The following is a 25,477-nucleotide window of genomic DNA, read 5'->3' on the forward strand; positions in this document are numbered from 1 at the left end:
AGATAGACAGACAGACAGGACAGACAGGTAGATAGATAGATAGATAGATAGATAGATAGATAGATAGATAGATAGATAGATAGATAGATAGATAGATAGACAGACAGACAGGACAGATAGGTAGATAGACAGGTAGATAGATAGATAGATAGATAGATAGATAGATAGATAGATAGATAGATAGATAGATAGATAGATAGATAGATAGATAGATAGATAGATAGATAGATAGATAGACAGGACAGACAGGTAGATAGACAGATAGATAGATAGATAGATAGATAGATAGATAGATAGATAGATAGATAGATAGATAGATAGATAGATAGATAGATAGAGGCTCGGTACAGGATACTACACTCCCTAGCACCTGTGTGCTTCCAGTTCTGTCTCTAGCACTAAAAACAAGACAAAGCTAAACCAGGAGGGGAGTGTCTTCAACTCAAAACCACAAGTTCCTGAATCCTTGGTAACGTTATAAAGCATCACTAACTTGTGTAGAGTGGCAGGTCCAACTTCCATCGTCTCACTTCCTCTCTACAACCCCCCACGATAATCGATACACTATGAGCTCACTTTCTGGAGAAAACGAGGTACACAATGGCTCAAGGATTGGGAGTGCAGCTCTGAGCCTTGGATCTAGGTCAGTCCTCTTGTAAACTCGGGGAAGTGGTAATCAAAACTGCCAAGGGAGGTCTGAAGAGCACTCACAGCTCTTCACTCATCAGAGGCACACTGCTTCTACCAGCCATTTCTTCCCAAGATACTCATGACCAAACTATTTCATCTTTATGTGTGTGAGTGTGTATGTGTTTGTATGTGTGTACACCCACATGCTTGTGTGCCTGAGCTCGATGTGTGTGTGTTCATGTATGGAGGATGTGTACATGCCATGGTATACATGTGGAGATCAAAGGGTAACCTTAGGTATTGGTCCTTGCCTTCCACACTGTTTATGACAAGGGCTCTTATTCTCCATGGCATATACTGAGTGGCTGTCTCACGGGCTTCTGAGGACTCCCAGGATAAGTCTTAAAGGAATGACTAAGGATATACTGTATGGGCCTGCCAACCATGTGGGGACAAGAACTGTGAGACTGCATGCCTCTGAGATGGCCTGGCTAGATATTACTTTAATGGGAGTATCACATTCTCAGTGACAGTAAATAAAAATCTAATTATTTTCAGGACAAATGTGCTAGCAAATTTTACTCCATGAGCACAGAGAGATGACTTGAGACCTGTGAAAAACAAGGGTTAATATCCAAGTGTACAGCTGTAAAAAAAAAAAAACAATTCCTGTATCCTGGCTCTAAAATTCTATCCCCTACAGCCATCATTCAGAGTCTTGTGTTGTTATGGCTTGGCCTTTGGGAGGTGACTGGATCATAAAAACTCTGACTTCATCAATGAAGTATCCATTTATGGATCTATCAGGTAAAAGGCTGTTGAAAACCAGGGGTCTCCTTGGAGGAAGGATGTCACTGTGGTATAGTGTGCATTGTTGCAAGTCCTGTCTTCACTCTCTGTTTCCTGGCTAACACAAGCTGAGCATGTTTCTTCTACCAGATGCTTTACCATTATGTACTCCCTCCAACCATTCGGCTAAAGGCAAGTGGGCCAAGAGAACAAGGCAGAAACCTCTGAGACACAAGCCAAAATAAACCAGTCCTCTCCACGTTGATTCCTGGTATTTTATCACAGCGACAAAAAGCCAACACAGGAACTCTCATCATCACACGCTTTCTGATCAAAGCACACCTAAACATTTTCTTCCATCGCCATAGAGTGACATTTATTGGCTGGAGGACTATTAATAGCACTGTGACTGGTGCTAAAGAATAAGTTAATGCAGATGAAGTAAAGGAGACACCAAGAAAAGCAGGAACAGAAATAAGTATTAAATATCCTGACACATGTGGAAAATGAGACTCTAATGATAGGTTCTCTCCCTCATTGCAAACCCTGCTGAGTTCCAAGCAGGGACAGCGAGGACCACAGCCAGGAGCAGGCCAGGCCAGTGAGAGCATGAAAACATACTAAGACACCAAAGGAGGAGTTAATGATTCTTGCTAAACTGGCCTGGCAGGATTCACATGAAGGGCAAGCAGGTGACTGGTTGTCTAGGCACAGGGGTGCTCTCATGCACTGGCTTGGAGGGATTCTTGATACAACAGGCCTATGTGGGCATGTGAAAGATGGGGGCCAAGATCAAAGCTCAAGCAAGAAGGCTTAAAGAAGCCTGACATAGAGATCATTTCAGATGTATAAAGGTTTTCATGGTATGTCTGCTTTAAATTCGCTTCTAAGACAGAACAATGTGTAAACATATTAAAAGAACAATGTGTAAACATGTTAAAAGGAGAGGTAAGACATTTAAATACTGGCATGAGCGCATCCTAACACAAACAAGGGTTCAAAAGTGGGGACAGCAAAGCACAGAGAGCTTAGAGAAAACAATCAGGGGTGTGTGTGTGTGTGTGTGTGTGTGTGTGTGTGTGTGTGTGTGTGTGTGTGTGTAATCTGAGGATGGAATCAACCACTGAGGTACTGTCCATCTGAAGAAGTTAAATATGTATTTTGAATCTTAAGCAATAAAAGATAATAAACCACATTCATAAAACTTACCAAACATACTATGTGCTGAGTCTAGGTTAAACAAATCATAAAATTAATATCTTTATAAATATAAATGAAGCACACTAAAATATTACATAAATCCCCAGTATGTCAATACCATGGTTATACAAATCCACTATAAAATATCTGATCATAAATTGTGATCACTACAACAAAGAAACGTGAACACACAATTTTCTGAATTCTCCTCTGCTCTGTCCCAGGTGCTTTCTGGGCAAGCACACCCATGCTGCTCACGGTCTCCACACCGCTTTCCTGCAGAACTGTTCTGCACACCCATGCTGCTCACAGTCCTCCACACCGCTTTCCTGAAGAGCCCTTCTGCACACCCATGCTGCTCACAGTCCTCCACATCGCTTTCCTGCAGAACTGTTCTGCACACCCATGCTGCTCATGGTCTCCACACCGCTTTCCTGCAGAACCATTCTGCACACCCATGCTGCTCATGGTCTCCACACCGCTTTCCTGCAGAACCATTCTGCACACCCATGCTGCTCACGGTCTCCACACTGCTTTCCTGCAGAACTGTTCTGCACACCCATGCTGCTCATGGTCTCCACACCGCTTTCCTGCAGAACCATTCTGCACACCCATGCTGCTCATGGTCTCCACATCACTTTCCTGCAGAGCTGTTCTGCTGTGCTTTTAGGGTCACAGCATGAAGGAGACCCACAAGGTCTTACACAAAAGCTACTCCATGAAGTTTTAGCTACCAAATTTAGCTTCTACTAAGAAATCTTAGTTCTTTTCATGTGCAACAGCACAACTTAGCCCCTATGAGAAAAATCCGTGTTGTATGGTTTCTTTCTTGCAACCTAGCTTTAATATTGAAATGAAGTCAACTATCTGAAGCAAGGGTTATATAGCAAACCGCTTCAGAAGACAGATGACAACAGAGTTTTGTTTTGTTGTTGCTCACAGAACAAGACATTTAGTTAAGAAGCCACAAAATCAGCTATCTAAAACATCTCTCTTTGTGTGTGTCAGCCTTCATAGTCACCAACAGAAATCATTCTGGGGTGTTTCCATTTACGTGGAAAGAGAGCATCAAGGAGAAATCTCTGGCCACATGGGCTCAATACATTCAAGAGTAATTAGATATTTGCTCATTTGAAGAATGTAATGGGTAACTCGTACAATTGTCATGACACACTCCATTTACAGCAGAAAGGAATCCGAAGTGGTCACTCTAAGGAATCCTTCCACTATTGGCCCAGGTAAAAATCCAGCCCAGAAAAATAAAAATGAGGCTACATAGCTCCTGCTACTAAAGAGTTTTTCTTTTAAAGAAACTGAACCTGAAAGTTGGTAATCTGGGCAGATACACACACACACACACACACACACACACACACACACACACACACACACACATGTGCACACTCACATATAAACACACACTTTCTCAAGTCAAATATTTGCAAAGGTTTAAAAAGGTTTTAAAACACTGGTTAGTAATTGTCTACTTTTTTGTCTCTTCATTTTTTTCTTTTATGCTTTTCTTGTTAAAATGGAATTCAGTCTTATAAAAACTATTAGTTTTTATATTCAAGTCAATACTATTAAAACCAAGATTCTATGCCTATGGTAAACAAATAATACTGTCTAGATTATCTTTCCTGTTTTCTAGGTTTTAGGCAGATACTCTCTATGCACTGAGCTACATTTCTAGCATGTTTCTGTTTGTTCTTAAAACCCAGGTTTTAAAGAAAATGTCATTTATTTTCTTCCTTTACCAAGACCTTAAAATCCAGAGTACTAATTACTCAACTAAACTTACAGACTTTGACTTTACAAAAGTGAGGGGAAGTGTGTCAGATATAAATACATCTGCTGAAAATATGACAAGACCACTAATTTTGAGTGACTAAGGAGACAATGTGACTGAATTATATATCTGAAAGGGGGAGAAGGGTCTGTAAGTTTTCGGTAGATGGAATGGCTCCAGTTCTGAAGTGCGGTGAGAAAGAGGCAGATTAAAAAGTGCAGACAACTTGCAGGGCAGGGCCGTTGCCAATCAGCTGTGTAAATGCAGACCCATCATCCAACCTGCCAGCTCTGCTTATCCAGCTTACAAACACCACCGCCTCTGCGTCCTCTCCCGCATCTCTCTTCCGTAGCACACATGGGAGCGCGTCTGAAGAGTGCTGCAGGAATCACAGCGGTGCAGGCCAGTTGCCATAGGCTGCTAGCATTTCTAAGCAGAAACCTGGCCACACCAGCTTCAAAATGACATTTGTGACTGCTAGCATGTACTGCTCAAAATAACCTGGCATACACTGGCACTCTTCGGGCCTTATCAATGAAATAAACCCTTCTTAGACCAATGTTAAGTCAATTGAAGTCACAGCAGTCATCAAAAAAAAAAAAAAATAGCAGCTTAAGAAAGACCCATATGACAGTTTATATAAATATATTTCAGAAAAAAAAAACCACACACATATCCACTTAAAGCACAAAGCAGTGACTAAAAGTGAAAAGAAAGACCTTGAAATTTTGGCAAGAGGTTCAAGGCACACAATAGAGGGAGAAAACCATTTTCTCCTCACAGCCCATTTTCAAAGAACTCTTACCTACAGTCGCAAGACACAGCAGAGATATGTTTCAGGTGAGAGTCAAAAAATCTGAATTTCTAATTTACTCAAAATCCCATTTGAAAGACTTTTATTTTTGAAGAATAGCTGAGCTACTATTTCTCCTCTATTTGTGAGGAGTATAAAGGGCCATAACCGTGCTGGGGAGTCAGGAGTTAGGCTCGCCATTTACTCATATGGCAACAAATGAAAAGCGGCAGGAGAAACGGATGCCATGAAATTTTGAGCTGAGGTTCACATAAACAGGCAGCAATAAAATGGAAGCTGTTCTCTAAAACACACAGCCCACCAGAAAGAGAAGTGAAGAGCAGCGCTCTCTCTCTCTCTCTCTCTCTCTCTCTCTCTCTCTCTCTCTCTCTCTCTCTCTCTCTCTCTCTCTCTCACACACACACACACACACACACACACACACACACACATCCACCCCAGCGCACAGAATTTCACAAATGACCAGGATGGAATAAGTGAGGAAATAGCTGTGATGTCACTGCAGAGTTGCCTAGGTCAGTGGAAATATAGGTAAATGGCTAACAACAAACTGCACCATTAACATAGGGGCAAGACTTGAGACTATTCCAAAGTTGTTAATTTAAGAAGGTAGAATAAGCACAGACTTAACAGTGATAAGTTTTAAGAAAAAGTCATATCATATCTGGAGTTGGACTGACTTGTCCTAATTTATGGTGGAGTCAGTTAGCTATGTGATTGTAGTGGATTTTTTACACCATATGGACATCAGTTCCTTTCTTAGTAAAATGTGGAAAACTGTCTTATTTCGAAGATTTTCTAAGATTTTTTAATGATAAAAACATGCATTCATCAGGCATGTGCTACAGTGATACAGCATTCTAAATGCTCTAGTCGTGCTCAGTCAACCATAGTCTTCTAGTTTTATAAGAATGGCCCAGTGTTAAAACTTTACCTTTATTCCATGAATCTAAATTACAGAGAAAAGAAATAGCAAGAAGATTCACACAAAAGTAGATGTTACTTTTAAAAAAAACACACTAGCATTAATGTAAGAAGTGCCAAGAGTGCAGTCACACACTAAAGCTCCATGGCCTCTCTGCTGCTTAAACAACCATAAATACAAAGGCAGCAGAAATATGAGGATAATTTCCATATGGTCTAAATCTTAAATAAGATGAAGCTGACATCAAAAAGCAATATTTGAGATCCCCAAACTGTCAGAACAAGGAAGGGAAGACCAATTATCTGAGACATGTGAAGAAAGTTCAACTGACAGAAACAGGGTTCAAATTCTTCCACCAAGAATATACGAATTATCTGAAGGGTTTCCTTAGTCATGTCTTCCCTCCTTTCTACTAACCCCTTCATTCTAATCTCTCTATTTCTTTCCTATTTGTTTTAAAGCTAAAATGATCTGAACGCCTCAGCTCTCAGTCTCTCCCTGAATCAACTCTCATTCTTCATGCCTCATCCCTCGGAATAGTGGCCTTTACTCTCCATTTTCTTTTCACATTCTCAATCTCCATTCCCACTGGTCCCCTACACACACTTAAAGAACACTTTCTTAATGACATATGTCCTGGCATCCTTTCAGATGCCTCTGAACCTTTGACCTTCTTGTATTATCAGATCTCTCTCATGCTTGCTCACCCACTTAGGATCCCCATTCTCCTCTCTTGCTAAGTTCCCTCTATTCTCTGCTTCTCTCCTTACTACTCTGTTACTTCACTCTTGTTATTCCATTTATAGATTAAACAATATTTTAATTAGATAATCCACTCTGCTTTTAAGTTGGTCATACTCCCAGGTGCCCTCAGAACCCTCTAGAGTTTAGCACCGAAACTTCCTAAGATCCGGAAGTTAATTCTTTGTTATTGTTGTTTTCTTTTTAAGAAGTGTCACTGTCTAGTCTATCTCTTCCTCATTGGGAATTCTGATTGCTAAGGAATCCCACTAGGCTTCATTTGTAATGCTACCTACTTGCTTTCTCAATATCTCAATTTTCCAGTGTTTCTCCTAAGAGATTTGATCAGACATGGAACAAAAGTCTCTGCTTCCTCTTCTGCTTCCTCGGGGGTTTTTTAATCCCTTTCTCCAGATTCTGACTTCTATGCTGCCTCTAAATTCATTCTCCAGTCTAGCCCATCAGACCAATTAGAAACAACTTCTATGGTATTCTCTATCAGATTACAACAGGTCTTTCAAATATTAACCCAAGTGCCTAATGTTTACAGTTTCCTTCATCTGAGACAATGCTTGTAGATCTGTAAGGTCATGGATTTAAATCCCTGAAAACATCAATCCCAAAGAGGCCATTCTGAACTTGATACTGAATTAGCTCTCATAACTTCAAAGGACTCATTTATGCAGGGAAGTGTCTGTTTCCTTGGAATGCTAGAAAGAAAGAACATAGTTGCTCAGGAATCAACCATAAAAAAATGACAAATGTTTTATGCCTGAGATCTTCAAACAATTTCCTTTCTGTCTGAGATGTTTTAAGCTCAGATATTTTGTTGGTTCAAAGCCAGTAAGCTCAGATCACATTTCCCATTTTCAGATTCTACAGACAGAGATATATATCATTCCCATTGCTCCAGGATGAAACCACAAACACAGCCTTGAAGTTGAACTTCTCTGGCAACCCATGCACACTTGGGAGAAGGGTCGTTCCTTTCTCTAAAGCCCCTCCCTTCTCTCATCATCTACTCTACTATGATATTCTCTGTTTCAAATTCTCTGATGGAAACAATGTCTACAATACAATCTTACACTGATTATACAATGTAAATATTAATACTAGAAATTTCAGGGGCTTGTTTATCTTTCTATCATTATTACTAATAGCACATATATGTGGTTTTTGAGTTCATGCTAAATAGATAGTAAGCATTTGACTGAATTCATTAATGGTTCACCTTATTGGCTATGGATTGAAATAGCACCTAGTTCAGCTAAGCTTCAGCTTACTCAGGAATTCCTGTTTCAAATATCCAGCTATCAATGCGATCTTTAATTATTTGAGACACATCCTTAAGTTATGAGTAATCAATGATATGAGAGGTCACTTGAATTTTAGCCTGGTCATTTTTCACAAAAATCATAAAGTTGAGCATGTATACCAATGTACAAGAAAACTTTTCAAACTAATTGAAAAGTTTGAATTAAACAGTAAGTGACAATCACAAATAATTCAAAATGCCTCTACAGAGTCATTGAAATGAATGCTTTGAATCTTCAATTTGACCCTAAAATAAACAAACTACTTTAGTCCAATTTTGTTTTAGGGAAAAATATTCTACCAATTTTCAAGAAGCAGTAAGTATTATATAAGTAAGATTATCATATAATTTTTTCATGCAAATGCAGACAATATTTATAGTAAAAAAGAAGTGATGACTACTGGTGACCAAAGACAATAAACATAAATCAGGACTCAAACAAACAAAATCAGGAAACAGGTCCCCTTCCAAACAACAAATCTTGGGCAAATGGGCCCTTCCTCTTCTACACAGAGTATCTAAAATCTTAGAGGAGCTAATCCCCAAAGGACAAGTGCTCAGAGAAGAAAAGTGTGCAAGAGGAGAGGCAAGAATGGAATTCGGATTAAAATAAAACCCAAATCCATATCAGGCTTTTAAACATGGCCCCAAAGCTAATTCATGCTCCCACTGAGTGCAGCCTATGTTCTCTACCCATGAATATGCTCTCTTTGAACATTTGATCAATAGAATGGGTAAACAGGGCACCATACATTAAACTATTGGCCAATCTCAGTTAACAGTGCTGTTCAAATCCTCACTGATTTTTCCATCTGCTTGAGGAATGAATCACTGACAAAAGAGCAAAGATCACTACAACAGGAAACTATTCTGTCCTCTGAAAGTTCCATCTATTCCCACTTCCATATTTTGGTATAATTTATTTTGTTTTCTGGCACATAGACATTTCTTGAGGAAATGACCCTATTATCATTATGGAATGGTCCCTTCATCCCTGAAAAATCTTCTCAATTACCAAAAATCTCTGTTTAGGGTGAAACTAACATGGCTACTTCATCTTTCTATTATTTGTTAACAAGGTAAATTTTCACTCTGTCCATTCACATTTCATCTGAGCTTCTATATTCAGAGGATTTGTCTTTGACAACAGATAACTGACTCTTGGTTTTGTCCATTTAGAGTCTTTTAATTGGTGCATTTTGACCACTAATATTAAGTCATTTTGATTGAGTTGTAGGAAAATCTATTGTGTTTGTAACTATTTTCAGTCTATTATATTTGCCCTTCTGATGTTTCTGCTCTGTCTGATTTTAACTGGGAATTTTATATGGTCCTATTTTATGCCTTCCCATATCTTATGCATTCTTAAAATTTTATAATGATTGCTCTAAAATGTATAACATCTGGTTTTAACCAATCTAAGGCCACTTTTATATAACTGGATATTACACAGAAACCTCATTTCAGAGAACCTCCTACTACATTATTATTTCCTACCCCTTTCTAAGATTGATGGCAATCATTCCACTTGTCCATATTGTCATTTTAATATCCAGTGGGTTAATGGCTTCAGTGATTGTGCTGTAAGTAAGCAGATACTGGCACAAACAACTGAACACCCATATCGCTCTCTATAGAGATCAGGATAGTGGCTTGTCCTGGGACAATTCTCTTGGTTATCTGAGATGTGAGAAAAGACACTCACTTCTAGGTGCCTGTTTTTCTTTGTAAGGACAATGCTCAAGCTCTTTACTTGGCAGCAGTGAGACCTTAAGTCTCTCTATGTCCTCAAATGCCCACTGTACCATTAGAAAACCCAGATCATGTAAAGAACCAGCACCAGCATTCATCAAAGGAGTGAACCACTATGCCAGTGGTCTCTTGTATCCCAGTATCAAACTGCACCAAACAACCAACATGACCTGAAATAATCTTTTTATATCCAGCCATTTCCCAACTGCAGGCACATGATAATAGATGATAGTTATTTTAAGACTCATTTTGGATGATTGATATTTGTGTTACATAAATACAAATATGCAATGATAATTTTCAAGGTCTGGAGACTTCTCAAACTGCCCTGTACTATTTCACAGCCATAGTCACATTTCTTTCTTAGTCTTTCTCTTAGTCTGCAGAACATACCCAATTCTATTTCACCAAGAGCTCTTCTACCTTGAGGTCTGGTCTGAAATACATTTTGCCACACTGGCTGGCCAATAAATAAATAAATAAATAAATAAATAAATAAATAACTTTTTCTTTCAGATCAGCAGCATAATGTCCCTTCTCAACAAGGTTCCCAATGTCTGCCCATATATATATTGCCCCCCCACCTCACTCTTTTTCATTGCTTACAGTTCCCCCACACTATTTGCAAGTATAGACATGCCTATCTACTGATCCAGTAATTCCTGCTTTCTCCCATTAGATGACAAGCTCCATGAAAAGAGGGCCTATGAGTTTTGTTCACTATATCCCCATTGCACACAGAACACAGTACACACTTAGTCAGAAACTCAGAGAAGTGAGCTCTTTTAGACAGATCCTGTCTGTGCATCCTATGGTTTAGAGCAGGGCTTATCAATCCCAGGACTACTGACATCTTGCCAAATACTTCTTAGTTACAGGAGATGGTCTTATTAATTTATAGGCTATTTCATGGCAGTGTCTTGTGTCCACTACCACTTCCCAAGCAATGAAAACACAATAAACTTTCAGACTCTATCAAATGTATCCTGGCAGGCAAGTGAGAGTCCCTGGCTCCCAGTAGTAAGGTGCTGCTACCTAGCATCCTGATTCAAACCAATAAGGATGCTACTCGGGATGATGGCTGAAGCAAGCCCCAGCATTGCAGCCTTCCTCTCACTCTCACGGGCCCTAAACAGAGACTCTAGGACCCTCACACTGTGAAGTATAATCATTTCAATAATCGAGACTTTCCATAGTTAATCTTTCAAAAAGAATTAGAGAAGACACTAATACTGACTTCAGTATATTGTTTTGAGGGTGTCCCAATGAAATGATCAAAGAACCCAATCAAAAAAGGCTAACAGAGGCCGCTGCACTTAAGCACTGTCTAATAGAAAGTTGTTCCTGCTCATGTTATTCTAATAATTGAAATCGTGCTTCTTGCTTAAACAATAACCTTACTGTTGCTTTTGTCAAAAAGATTAGGCACTGTTTGTTTTATCTGCTGCAAGTTAAATGAAACCAGCTGTACAATGAACCAAACTCTAATGTCTGCATTCTTCTTCCAAAGGAAATCGGGGCTGGAATCCGCAATTTGAGAAAGCTTTAATGTTTCTAAAAAATAAAATTAGCAGATGTGAGTGGGTGGACTGTTATCCTCCTTGGAATAGGTAAGAATAAGAGCCCTATTTTTCAACTTTCCCCTATACACAAAGAACACTAAAATCACGTGACAAACCTCATTTATTACGTAGCTACTCTATATAAATCCCATTTCTCCTATTGTACATTGTAATACCATGTTGTGTGCATTAAGTTACAAAGCACACACAGTTGTGTGCTCTAGTGCCATTTTCATACCCTACAACTAATAGGGTTGGTCCCAGTTTGATCTTTGAAACAAGTTGCAGACAGCTTACGCCCATAGACCCCAAATCTAAAAGGCATCAGGCAGATTTAATTAAAAACAGACAGGAGCATCCCAAACAAGCCTCAAGATGTGATCCGATGTGCCTTTCTTCTGCACCGAGCTCCTATCTATGGACAGGCAACCTCTGGGGACAATCGATGTATAAAAAGCTAAGGTTGGAATGCCAATAAACCTGGAACCCAGTGTTTTCCATCTAGGGATTTCTGACTTTTATAGTTCTTCCAACTCCTCCTGATAGTGTTTCAATGGTGTTGACCCTGAGGGCAAGCAGTAAGAACTCCGTCTGTAATCTCACACATTCTGGAAAGGTGGTCAGCTGCTGCTGCTGCCTTTCTCTTCCTGTGCTTGTTTTAATTAAAGCATTCCTTCCCCCTGTTTTTCCCTGGGGCTTTGAAGAGCTCTTTGAAATGCATTTAGTACACATCAGTCTGGGTTTGGCTACCCTCTCAATTTATGAGGTCGTTTAATTTCAAGTTCAATTATTCAGCACAAATTGGCAGAATGAAATGCTAAAGAAGATTGACACTTTCAATCACATAAATCTCACATTACATAAAGTGAGCAAATTCCTCCATTGTTCTTATTGACCTCTGAGATAACAATTTACTGCTGGCACAAACCAGTGTGGGCAGGTTCCTCAGAAGCAGCTTAGCAAGCTCCTGAGGAGGGAGGCCTTGGCATCTTCACAGCCACAGAAACTGAGGATAAGCTGAGAAAATGATTGGTGATCATGACCATCTGTGGGGTGACTTAGACAGATCAGCCCCACACTTCAGTTCCAGAGGTAGAACAAAGAGGCTGTTGTTCTTTCTCTGAATGTCACACAAAGTCTGGGAAGATCAGAAGCAGTCGCAGTCCTACCTGTTTACTGCCCTGCCTACTCAGTTGCCGAGAGCAGAGGTTGATGACTTTACCATGCACGTGGGATCCCACATGTGAGCATAAAGAGAATTCAGGTTCATTCTGACACCAGCACCAAACGGAATATGAGTATGCACATCTCATTTGGGGAGCTGATGAGGTAGGAGGCCTTAGCTCTATTTACAATAACCAGGCATTCATGGGTACCCACACAAGCCACACCAATCCTTCCAAACTACACTGCTTAGCTTAAAACAAATTCCACTTTAATACTCAATTACTTTTGCTTAGTCAAAATCTGCACAATATCAAAGTAAATCCATTTGCTTTTATTTTGAGACCCTCGGGGTTCAACAAATTTAGGCATAATACAAAAAAAAAAATTAAAATCTTGTATTTTCATGGGGAGTTGAGATCGGCCACAAAAGGGAACCATGAGGAATCCCACAAGGAACACGGTGATGAGGCAGGCTTGGTTTGCCAGCACGGAAGCTATGGCTTCACATTCAAATTCTGCAGTCAACAATATCCTTTCTCTTTTTTCCCTTGTGAAATATCACACCAGTTTAGCTAGACCTGTCTAACTAAATGCTAGTTCATACAGGACATGGAAATCTCACCTTATATAAAATAACTGATGCACCTGTACCTTCTCTCTTCAAGATCAAGTTCCATCCTAAACCCATCAGTCACTAAACAAAAGGCTGATGGAGAAGTACAGTATACCTCATCGTGCACTGCTGGTCAGGGAGGCTCTAGAAGCCACAAAGTCATTCAGACTCTTGCCATTTCTCTGAGAAGTCACACACCCCAAGATGAGAAGACACCCCACACCTTGGCTGTGCCACAAAGCAATCAGGATGGAACGGAAGAGCTGGCAGCTTTATCCTCAACAGCATCAGCTGGTGTCCCGAGCTATGAATCCTAGGAGCTGTGACACCCACCGGCCAGGCAAGATGTGGTCTCCTGTTGCAGCAGTAGCATGACTGTTGTGGGGATAAGCAATTGCTTTAAATAGACATGAGGCCCACTTCACAAACATAAACACATGCCTATTACCTTACACCCACTCAAAATCCCATGGCCGGGGAGGCCCTAGGCCCTTGCAGAAGGACTTAGTTCTGTTTCTCAGCTAAACGGACACAACGTCAAACTGTCTTCTGAATGAGTATTTATCTTTATACACATAGACAAATACTCCTCTCAGTCTCGATCAAAGAAGTCTCTTTTTCTAGTGGCTAAACCAAATTGGTTACAAAACAAAATCAGAAGTAATGCCTCTAGGAAAGTGACTGGCAGGATGGGGAGAAGGGTATCTTAGGGAATCAGAGGAGGTGAAATGTTTGGGGAGAGAATAATGAGAATATATCATGCACATGTATGAAAATGTCAAAGAACTACGACAGTGATGATGATGATATTAAGTTTCCTAAGGGCAAATCTATATCTAGTCCTTTTCTCCTACAATATTACTTTCATCATCAGCTTGACTGGACTTGGAATCGCCTAAAAGGCACAGCTCTGGGTAAGTATGCCTGAGAGTCTTTCTGAGAAGGAAAGGCCCACCCAGAATGTGGACAGCAGCATCCCATGGGCTTACGTCCAAGACTAAGTTAAAAAAAAAGAAAAGAAAAAAAAAAACTATAAAGCAGGCTAAGCACCAGCATTCACAGCTCCCAGCTTCCTGACTGTCACCACGTGACCAGTTCCTGCCATGGCTGGCTGTGGCTGAATCCCCTCAAGCTGTGAGCTTCCTCAAGTTGCTTTTCTCAATTATTTTGCCATAGCAGTGAGTAAGTTAACTAATGCAGCACTGAGGGGGATAATTATAAATAAACACAACAAACATTGGTAGAATAAACTCTAAAAATATTAACATGGACTAGCAAAATAGGTCAGTGGGTAAAGTCCATAGCCACCATGCCTGACTGAGTTTAATCTCAGGACCCGCATGGTAGAAAGAGTGAACTACCTCCCACAAGTTCTCCTCCACATACACACCACAGCCACACAAAAATAAATGAACAAATATTTTAAAATATATATTAATGAGTCCTGGCCCAGGAAAGTGGTGCACACCTGAAATCCATAGCATTTGGGAGCAAAAGGCCACAAGGATTACTGAAAGTTCAAGGGCAGCCTGGTCCACATAGCAAGTTCCAGAGCAGCCTAGACTAAGCAGTGAGGCCTTGACTTAAAAACCTAATTAAACATGGTAAGGTCAAAATACAAAGACCCGCAACCAGACATTACAGAGGGGGAGTGGGAGGAGAGACCTTGGAATACTCAGCTCTAAATGGCATGTCTCCATCAAATGCCTCCTCTCAGGGTCAGGGAAATCCACAGAAAGGAGGGGGGAAAGTGCAAGGGCCAGAGGAGATGGAGGACATCAGGAGGACAAGGCCCTCTGAATCAACTGAGCAAGGCTCATAGGAGCTCACAAAGACTGAAGCAGCAAGCATAGAGCTGACTCTGGTCTGCACCAAGTCTTCCACATATATAGCTTCCAGCTTAGTATTCTTATAGACTCCTGAGAGTCTGAACAAATGAGTCTCTGATTCTTGTGCCTCCTCTTGGATTCTTTTACTTCTGTTGGTTTGACTTGGCCAATTTCGATATAGTGGGTTTTGTTTTTTCTTATTATATTTTACTTTATTACATTTTGTTATTATCCCTTAAATACTTGTTCTTTTCTAGTGAGACAGAAAGGGAGTGAATCTGGATGGAGGAACAGGCTGGGAAGAATAGAAGGAAGACAACTGTAATCAGGATATACTGTATGAGAAAAGAATCTATTTTCAATAAAAGAGAAAAATAGTTAAGTTCAGAGCTTTAAAAAAGAAGATGCATTGTCTACCTCCCTACAAGAGCCACAGAATATCTTAATAAGCCCCAGAACTCGGCATAAGGAGCCATCTTTTGAATTGTTGGTCAGAGTTGTCCAAGAGACTCACAAAACATTATATGCTATTGATAACATCCTTGGATGCCCCACAGAAGTGGAAAATTAGTCTATTGATGAAGACACCATGCATCTCAGACACCTGAAAGATTTCTACCTGAGTACTAGCTTTCATGGCACCAGAAAGTACATGGCAAGCTTCCAAGGAGGGATACAACCAACAGTCCTACCAAGCTATGGTGCCTATGAAATACAACAATGACCAGGATGTCAGCATGGTCCCATAAGGATGCAATAGCAGCACTCATACTTTGGTGGTACAAGATCTCTGGTTGGCATGAAGGCCTGTTAAATAAAAGGAATTTTAAACCTTGATACTGGAAAACTAGCTTGTAGGGCCCTGGCTCCCCATATTGAGTAAACTGTTGCCTGCTTGCTGACCTTGACCAGATGTCCTCCCTATGCTGATTCCCTGCAGGTTTCCTTCTTCCTGAATGCTCATCAGAGGCTCCTTGTTTGTGTATCCTGCATTTGGTATAAACAGCTTAGATTCAAGAATGTAGAACATTGGGTAGCGAACTTCTGCCCTCTGGGGATCCTCCATTGTGCTGTAAGCCTGTATTTAAGGTTTCCTCCCTCCTTCAATAAATGGCATTCGGCATTCTGCTGTGGCGAATGACCCACTGTTTCTTGTCTCTATTTTTTAATCCACAGCCCCTCGCTTGGACATGGTGAATGGGTGGTGGTAGCGCAGGCCCTACGGCAACACTAGCTAGACCTTTCACTTCCAGCTCCGGAACTGTAGTACAACAAAATTCTGATATTTAACCACCGAATTTGTGGTTCTTGGTTTTGCCAGCCCTGGCCAGGTGGTGATAAACTCTAAACATGACACCGATACATCAATACAATGAACATGTGTGTGAAATACTCACAAATGGGAAATCACAGAAATCTCAAAGTCCAAGCAGCTTTTTGGGAAGATAATGAAAAACTGAAGAGGATGCTAAACAAAATGTCTCAAGATAGAGGAAGGGATGCTGACATTTACTAGAGAATGTTGAAGAGAAACAAGCTCCCATGGTTTGAAAGGCTCCTGTAATTATGCTTCACTCTAGGAATGTACCAAACAAACTCTCATATTCTTCTGTAGGGCAAGTGCATAGCTGTTGTCTTATCCAGACCTTGATACCCAAAAGGAAGGGAGTCCAGACAGCCTATCATTTCTTAAATCTGGTGAGTGGGCAATGGTATTCATCTCCTGCTGAAGGAAATAAAAATCTGCATGTGACCAGCAGGCTTGAGACTTCTGAAGAAATGCTGACAAGATCATTTTAAAACTACTGGAATGAACTGGGTGGTGGTGGCGCACGCCTTTAATCCCTGCACTCGGGAGGTAGAGGCAGGCAGATCTCTGTGAGTTTAAGGCCAGCCTGGGCTACAGAGTGAGTTCCAGGACAGGATCCAAAGCTACACAGAGAAAAACTGTCTCGAAAAACAAAAATCAAAAAACAACAAAAACCTACTGGAATGAAAGCTATCAATTGTCCAGAATCATCTTTCTCAAAAAGTAAAGGTACTAGGGAAGTCTCTTTTCATATCCAGGAACAATAAATGGAAAAATGTTCAACACTCTCCAGGACTGTCAAGTAAATCTGCACGTTAAACATTCAATGGTTATGAACCTGCACATTCGCTGAACGCACTTTTTTATGGCAGGCAGTTCTAAGTTCTTGGTTTGCTTCCTTATCATCAAATAGGATGTTTGCTTTTGTCTGAATCACAATTGAAACAAGTCACAGCATATGTGAGAACCATCTGGATTATTCAACAAGGACCAAATCTTTCCAGGGCTTTACAGCTTGTATAATAAGAAGGAATGGTGTTGTGATTAGGGGGAAATGTAGAACAGCCAAAAAGACATGAGCTAAACATGTGTTGCTACTAACTACATGTGTGAGCAGGAAAAGTTGATGAAAGTCCATGCAACAAGGCTGCTGATGGGTGAGATGGGGATGATTGTGACACCTCTATCATGTAGATCACTGCAAGAGTTAAATGAGGTAAAAATAGGTAGCGTGATTTACACCGAATAATTGCTGCATAATGGCAAGTTAGCATCACATTATTAATCTTAAATGTACAAGTCGTTTTTACATGACTACTAATTCTCTTTAGGAAAGATACAAATCTTGGAATGCAACCTCTGTAAACATTAGCTTCAGCATTCAAAGCATTATTCTAGCCATCCATGCTCCCAAGCTGCTTATATCATTAATAGTATTATTATCTGGGGCTGGAGAGATCAGCAGTTAAGAGCACTGGCTGCTCTTCCACAGGTCCTGAGTTCAATTCCCAGCAACCACATGGTGGCTCACAACCATCTGTAATAAGATCTGGCCCTTCTTCTGGTCTGCAAGCATACATGCAGATAGAATACTGTACACATTAGAAAATAAGTCTTTTAAAAAATAGTATAGTTATCTGGCTCTACTTTTTTCCATGCCCTATCATGTTGATGCCATACTGAAAAAATAAACCCTCTAGTAGCACTCACAGTTAACACAATTACTACTTTTAATAGGATATTTCTGTGTTTCTTAGCACATAATCTTTATAAGGAATGTGTAATATTCTTTCTTCAAAAGCTCTGAAGAAAAATGGGCTCTCTCTTTATCCCAAATTAGACATAAATCAAACTTTTCCATTACATGTTCTACTTCAATTTTCTGTCATAGATTTCATAAAGATGTTACAACAGGGATGGTTTGCAAAATTATTTTCAGTATCATTTGGTAAAATTATTAAGGTGAAACAAGGCCTTTGTCTCGAGTTATTCCTAAAACAGAAGCTTCCTACAAGCTTCTTGTCACTAAATACAGTTGCTCCCTGCATTCAGAGATGGGAAAGTGTGGGAGAAAGAATCCTCAGAAATACGTCTAGGAGGTTTTTTAAAAATCCATATCTGGAAAAGCCTGTGCTCCAGCAAACTGAAAAATCTAAAAGAAAAGAATAGTGTTCTAGATACATACCACCTACAAAAGTTAAATCAAGATCAGATAAGCAATTTAAACAGACCTATAACTCCCAGTGAAATAGAACAGTTGATAAAATTCTCCCAAACAAAAAAACCCAAGGACCAGATGGCTTTGGCATAGATTTCTACCATACTTTCAAAGAATAGTTAACGTCAATACTCCTCAAATTATTCCACAATATAGAAACAGAAGGAACACTGCCCAATTCATTGTGTGAGGCCACAGTTCTCTGATATCCAAACCACAAAGAGACCCAACAAAAGCTGTATGTAAAAGATTCAAAATGGGTATTTTTCACCCTGCACAAAATTCAACTCCAAATAGATCAAAGAACTCAACATAAAATCATATACAATGAACTATAGAGAGGAGAAAATAAGGAATATCCTTGAACTCATTAGCAGAGGAAAAGACTTCTGGACAGAAAGCCATTAACACAGGCACTAAGATCAATAATTGATAAATAGGACAGCACAAAACTGAAAAGTTTCTGCATGGCAAAGGACACCATCACTCAGACAAAACAGCAACCTACAGAATGGGAAAAGATGTTTACCAACTACACATCCAGTGGAGGGCTGTTGTAGGGTTTCTATTGCTGCAGTGAAATACCGTGACCAAAAAGCAAGTTGGGGAGGAAAGGGTTTATTCAGCTTATGCTTGCACATTGCTGTTCGTCACTGAAGGAAGTCAGGACAGAAACTCAAACAGGGCAGGATCCTGGAGGCAGGAGCTGATGTGCTTCACCTAGTTTGCTCAGCCTGCTTTCTTATAAAACCCAAGACGACTACCCAGAGATGGCACCATCCACAATGGGCTGGGCCCTTCCCCATTAATCACTAATTGAGAAAATGATGGATCCTATAGAGGCATTTCCTCAACTGAGGCTCTTCCTCTCCGATGACTCTAGCTTGTGTCAAGTTGACACAGAAAACCAGCCACACAAGGGCTAATATCCAAAATCCAGAAAAGAGTCAAGAAACTAGAAATCAAGAATGCAACCTAATCAAAAATGGGGTACAGATCCAAACAGAGAATTCTCAAAAGGGAACTCAAATGGCTTAGAAACACTTAAAGAACTGTTCAACATCCTTAGCCTTCAGGAAAATGCATATCAAAACTATGTTCAGATTTCATCTTACGTCTGCCAAAATGGGTACAAAAAAAAAATTACCCAAGTGATAGCTCAATAACACAGCAAGGATGGTGTGCAAACATGAACAGCCACTATGGAAAAGTGCACAAGTTTGCACTCCCACTGTGTAAATCAGTATGGCAGTCCCTCAGGGACAGGGGACTTGAATCACTTCAAATATCTAGGTACACTACTCTTAAGCATATATACCCCAAGGACACTTCATCCTACCAAAGACACATTTGGTCAACCATGTGCATTTCTGCTCTATTCATAGTAGCCAGAAATTGAAAACAACATAGATGTCACTCAACAGAGGACTGGATAGAGAAAATATGGTACATTTACACAATAAGTATAACTCAGTCATCTAAAAAAACGAAATTTGCAGGTACATGGATGGAACCAGAAAAAAAATCACACTAAGTGAAGTTACACACCCTCAGAAAAACAAATATGGTATGTATTCACTTTTATTAGCTGCTAAGTCAATGATAAACAAGCTATACTCCATAGAGCCAGAGGTTAACTGTAGAGCAAGGAACTAGGGGAAATAAATAGATCTTATTAGGAGAGGGAGATGAAAATATATAGTTATGGATAGATGGGCAGGCTGGAACAGGAGAATCAAGCAGCAAAGGGGAGGGGAGGGAGGGAGGGAATACAGGGAGAGACAGCTACAACTAATGGCCATGTGAGGGGTAGTATGGAAACCTAATACAGCCAAAGCTTTCTAAAATATATACGTTCTCATGGTTAGGGTTGCTACTCCTGTGAAGAGACAGGATGACAGCAACTCTTACAAAGGAAAACATTTAATTGGGACTGTCTTACAGTTCAAAGGCTTAGTCCATTGTCATCATGGTGGGAAGCATGGTGGCATACAGGCCCACAGAGTGCTGGAGAAGTAGCTGGGAGTTCTATATGCAGATCCAAATACAGCAGGAAGAGACTGAGACACACTTCCGCCAACAACACCACACCTACTCCAACAAGGCCACACCTCCTAATAGTGTCACTCCCTATGGGCCTATGGGGGCCATGTTCTTTTAAACTACTACATACATACACGAAAGCAATCTAAATGAAAACACCAAATAATGGGTGATACATAGCCCCAACTAGCCATCTAGGAATGGATTACATCTAATTAAGCTGTTGGTCAAAGGGGTCCCATCAGAACCCCCGAACTAAAGGCTGTTGCTAAAATTATAAGCTGCTCTCCACAAACTGATAGCACAGCCCCTTTCCTGAAAACAACACTTACACAACTCATTGAACATGGAGAAGTCTAGATGGTGCCTACCTAGGGCCTTCATGACTACAGGGAAGCATCTTGGGTATAGGAAGGTACTCTGCACACTACCACAGAAGAAATGTAAACACCAACCCAGCTACAAATCTTCATTCTACTATGATGTCCTGTCTACAAGATATGCTCATGCAATTGTGGCACAAAGCTTGTGGGAGTGAGAAAACGATATGTGATTTTACTGAAGGCTCACCCCACAAGATGTAACCCACACCTTACACTGCTTTGGGTGACTGGAAACCAGAGACTAGATAGCCCAGTGACCTAGGGTAAAACTGAATATTATTATTCTTAAAACAAAAAAAAAAAGTAGCAATAAAATGACTCCAAATGGCATTCTGCTATCCCCAAACATCAGCACCTGGCTCAATCACCACCAGAGAACCAGAGAAGTTTCTTCCTGAAGCAGATGAGAATAAATATAGAGACATTTTGCAGAAAGTGAGAGACCATGGAACATACCACCCTAAAATAGATGTCTCTATCAAATCCCTTTTCTCGGGGCCTCCACAGAAGAGGAGGCAGAAAAAGTGTAAGACCCAGAGGTGATGGAGGACAGCAAGAAAGTAAAGCCCCCTAAATCAACGAGATCGAGGACACATGAACTCAGAGACTGAGACAGCATGCACACGGCCTAAACAGGTCTGCACCAGATGGGATCCCAGAGCTTAAAGGAGAAGTGGACACACTCCCCCATCCCTAAACCAGAAGCAATCTCCATTTTATAACCACTTGTGAATGAAACCTTAGTTTTCTCCATGGGAATCTCACTGGGGAGACAAAGCACTCTTAAGGGTAGGCCTCCTGCTCAACAGCAGACGGTCAACAGAAAAACTAACTTAGGCCGTCTTTCTCCAGAGGCTCATGCTCGCTCTCTCTTCCTCCCTCCCTTCCTTTCTTTCAATTTAATTTTATCTTTAAGACCTTTTTTTCTTTGTTTTTTTAATCCTACAGGTATATATATATATATATATATATATATATATATATATATATATATATATAATGGCTTCTGATTTGGAGTTTTATGGGATTCTTTAGTGTGTTAATGAGTGTGTCCCTGTGCCTATATTTGTTTCTTGTGCTATTTCTTGGGCTCTTCTACTACTGTTTTGTCCTATTCCAGTGTGGGGGTTTGTTTTTTTGTTTTTGTTTTTTGTTGTTGTTGCTGTTGATTTTTTTGGGGGGATATATCTTATATTTTATTTTACTATCTCTTAGAAGCCTATTTATTTTCTGATGAGAAACAGAAAGGAAGTAGATCCAAATGGAAGGGAAGGTGGAGAGGACTTGGGAGGACTAAAAGTAGGGGGAGGAGTAATCAAATTATATTATATGAAAACAATTCAATAAAATAAAATAGAAAAAATGTAATATAAAATGACTAAAAGCATTCTTTGATATCTGAGAAAATATAGTATCATTATTCAGTCACTGATATTTGTATAGAAAACTCATCCAAATTGAAACATTCTCTTCTGAATGGAGACACAGTTTCACAAGACTCAGTTCAAGCACCCAAAAGTCAAACAAACACTGTTTCACTAGGCTCCTCCACAGTTGATGAAAGCAGTAAACAGTCCTCGGGCAGAGGAAGAGCTGAGCTGTTCAGCTGACTACAAGTCTGCCGGAGACCTCCAGGGAGGCAGCTTTCAGGAGTCACCTAGGCTGGGGGAATTGGGGCTGACGGTCAACGAGCTTCCTTTGAGGCACCCTTGTTCCTTAACAAAAACAAATATCTATCGCCCAAACTCCTGTAACTTATCCTAGTAAAGTCACTGGCTCAAAAAAAAAAAAAAAAAAAAAAAAAGTCTGTCCTTTACTCTCAAGAAAGCAATGGAGGAAGAGCACTGTGGGAAAGAGGGAAAGAGGTGCTTCTCTGGGTGCAAGCACAGGCCAAAGTAGACAAGTACAAGGGAAGGAAATGAGAGTTCACAGTTTTAAAGCAAGTGACTTGGGGAAAGTGGAATAAATGTTTAATACAAGAAGATGCAACAGTGACAGTATGTTTGGATTTAGATCACTTATACTTTTTCTAAGCCCTAGATGTCCCTCAACATCAGAATGGATAAAATGTGGAACATTTTATACAATGGAGTATTACTCAGCTGTTAAAATAATGACATCATGCCGGGCGGTGGCACACGCCTTTAGTCCCAACACAAGGGAGGCAGAACCAGGCATATCTCTGTGAGTTCGAGGCCAGCCTGGTCTACAGAGTGAGATCTAGGGCAGGCACCAAAACTACACATCAAAACCCTGTCTCGAAAACAAACAAACAAACAAAAACCAAACAAACAAACAAAAAAGTTTTAGCCAGGCAGTGGTGGCACATGCCTTTAATCCCAGCACTTGGGAGGCAGAGCCAGGTGGATCTCTGTGAGTTCCAGGCCAGCCTGGGCTACAGAGTAAGTTCCAAAAAAAGCATAAAGCTACACATTGAAACACTGTCTCAAAAAACCAAAGGAAAAAAAAAAGAAAGGAAGGAAGGAAGGAAGGAAGGAAGGAAGGAAGGAAGGAAGGAAGGAAGGAAGGAAGGAAGGAAGGAAGGAAGGAAAGACATCATGAAATTTCAAGGCAAATGGATGGAACTAGAAAAAAAATCATCCTGAATGAGGTCACCCAGACCCAGAAAAGTAAATACGGTATATATTCTTTTCTATGTGGAGATTAGCCATTAAGTATATGATAACCACCCTACAGTCTGTAGACCCAGAAAGGTCAGGCATACAGAAAGAGTCTAGGGTGAGCACATGGATTTCCCTGGGAGGGACAAACAGAATAGATTTTACCAGTGGGGCAGGAACAGGAGGGTCAGATAGGAAGAGGGGGGGGGAGGGAGGAGAGTGGGAGGGAACGCAGGGAGAAACAGCTGAAACTGGGGCTTTGAGGGAGGGTATGGAAACCCAGTGCAGTGAAACTTCCTAAAATATATGAAGGTGATCCTAATGAGGTCTCCTAATAATGGAGAATAAGGAATCAACTGGCCACCTCTTGTTGCTAAACAAGGCTTCTAGTACAGGGACTAGGTTGCAGTCAAATGACTTACTGGCTAAGGGAATCACATGAAAAGCTTCAAACAACCCAGGGTGATGCTAAGATAATAATATATTACTCTCTGCAATCTGACAGTGGGGCATCATTGCTGAGGACAACATCCACACAACTCATTGAACATGAGGAGGTCCAGCTGGTGCCTATATGGAGCCTTCATTCCACATTCTTTGCTGTCTTTGATGCAGGAAGGTACTCTACAGGCTAGCAAAAGAGAAACATAAATACCAACCCTGACATAAAACCTTTGACCTACAATCTGTCCTTATGTGCTAGGGTAACAGTGGCACAGAACCCGTGGGAGTAACCAGCCAATGTCTGATTTGGCTAAGGCCTACTTCACTGGATAGACCCCATAACTGTCACTGCTTGGGCGACCAAGAACCAGAGACCTAGGGTAAAACCAAACACTGCTGGTCTAAACTAACAAACAACAAACAATAAAATGACATTCTGCCATACTCACGGATCAGTGCATTATTCAGTCATCAACAGAGATGCTTCCTCTGACAGCAGAAGGGAACAGGATCAGGGACCCCCAGCCAGACATTATTGGAGAGAAAGTTTAAATGCAATGTCTCCATTTAATCCTTCCCCTCAGAGCTCAGGGAACCCCCAGGAAAAAAAGGCAAGGGAGGATGAAGACCACCAGGAGAAAAAGGTCTGCTGAATCAACTAAGAAAGGCACACCTGAGCTCTCAGAGACGGAGGCAGTGGGCACAGGGCCTATATGGATCTGCACCAGGTTCTCTGTGTATATAGTATAGCTTTTTAACTCAGTATTTCTGTGGGTCTCATGAGTATATATAGGCAGTAGTATATATTGTATGAGAAAAGAATCTATTTTCAATAAATGGGAAAAATGGAAAAAATAATAATAAACACTAAACCACCATGAGAAATTAACGACTTCATTCACCTGAAAAATAATTCCCATTTGGGGGCTCTAACTCCATTGAGAAATAGTAAGCTACGTTAGAGAAGTCTGCAGAGCCATTTGCCTCAGGAAAACAATTTCCATTTGCTTTTAGATTTGTTTGAAGCAGATTCACCGGAGTCAGGAAACCAAACAGCAGGAAAATCTATTATGTAGTAAATTTGAGTTATTTAAATATGCTGTTATTTAATAGTGAGAGCACAGATACCCTGAACATATGACACATTCTGTAAAACATTTAACTTACTTGCTTTTCCCTTTGTACACTGTTGCATAAGATCCTTCCCCTAGCTTTTCCAGTTTTTCATATGAGTCAGCTTTTCCAAACTTGGGACTTGTTGGCTGAACATAAAACAGGGAAAACAAAACAGATTGTATCAATGTACCAATTTGCTGACACTGCATAAATAACT

The 25,477-nt window shown here is 40.4% G+C and overlaps 1 protein-coding gene across 6 annotated transcripts in view; it reads right to left on the reverse strand.

Moving 5' to 3' along the window:
• Positions 1-25,477, reverse strand: part of Cdk14 (cyclin dependent kinase 14) — a 484,970-nt gene that overhangs the window by 300,419 nt on the left and 159,074 nt on the right. For 5 of the 6 annotated variants that reach the window (XM_028862554.2, XM_028862546.2, XM_028862561.2 and 2 more), the window contains one exon: positions 25,312-25,406. The exons of the other annotated variant lie outside the window; for it this stretch is intronic. In XM_028862554.2, coding sequence (XP_028718387.1) covers positions 25,312-25,406 — 95 coding nt within the window. The remainder of the gene's footprint in view (positions 1-25,311; positions 25,407-25,477) is intronic. 6 annotated transcript variants of the gene reach the window in all.

The sequence above is a fragment of the Peromyscus leucopus genome, chromosome 3 (genome assembly GCF_004664715.2).
Source record: "Peromyscus leucopus breed LL Stock chromosome 3, UCI_PerLeu_2.1, whole genome shotgun sequence".
Classification (NCBI taxonomy): domain Eukaryota; kingdom Metazoa; phylum Chordata; class Mammalia; order Rodentia; family Cricetidae; genus Peromyscus; species Peromyscus leucopus.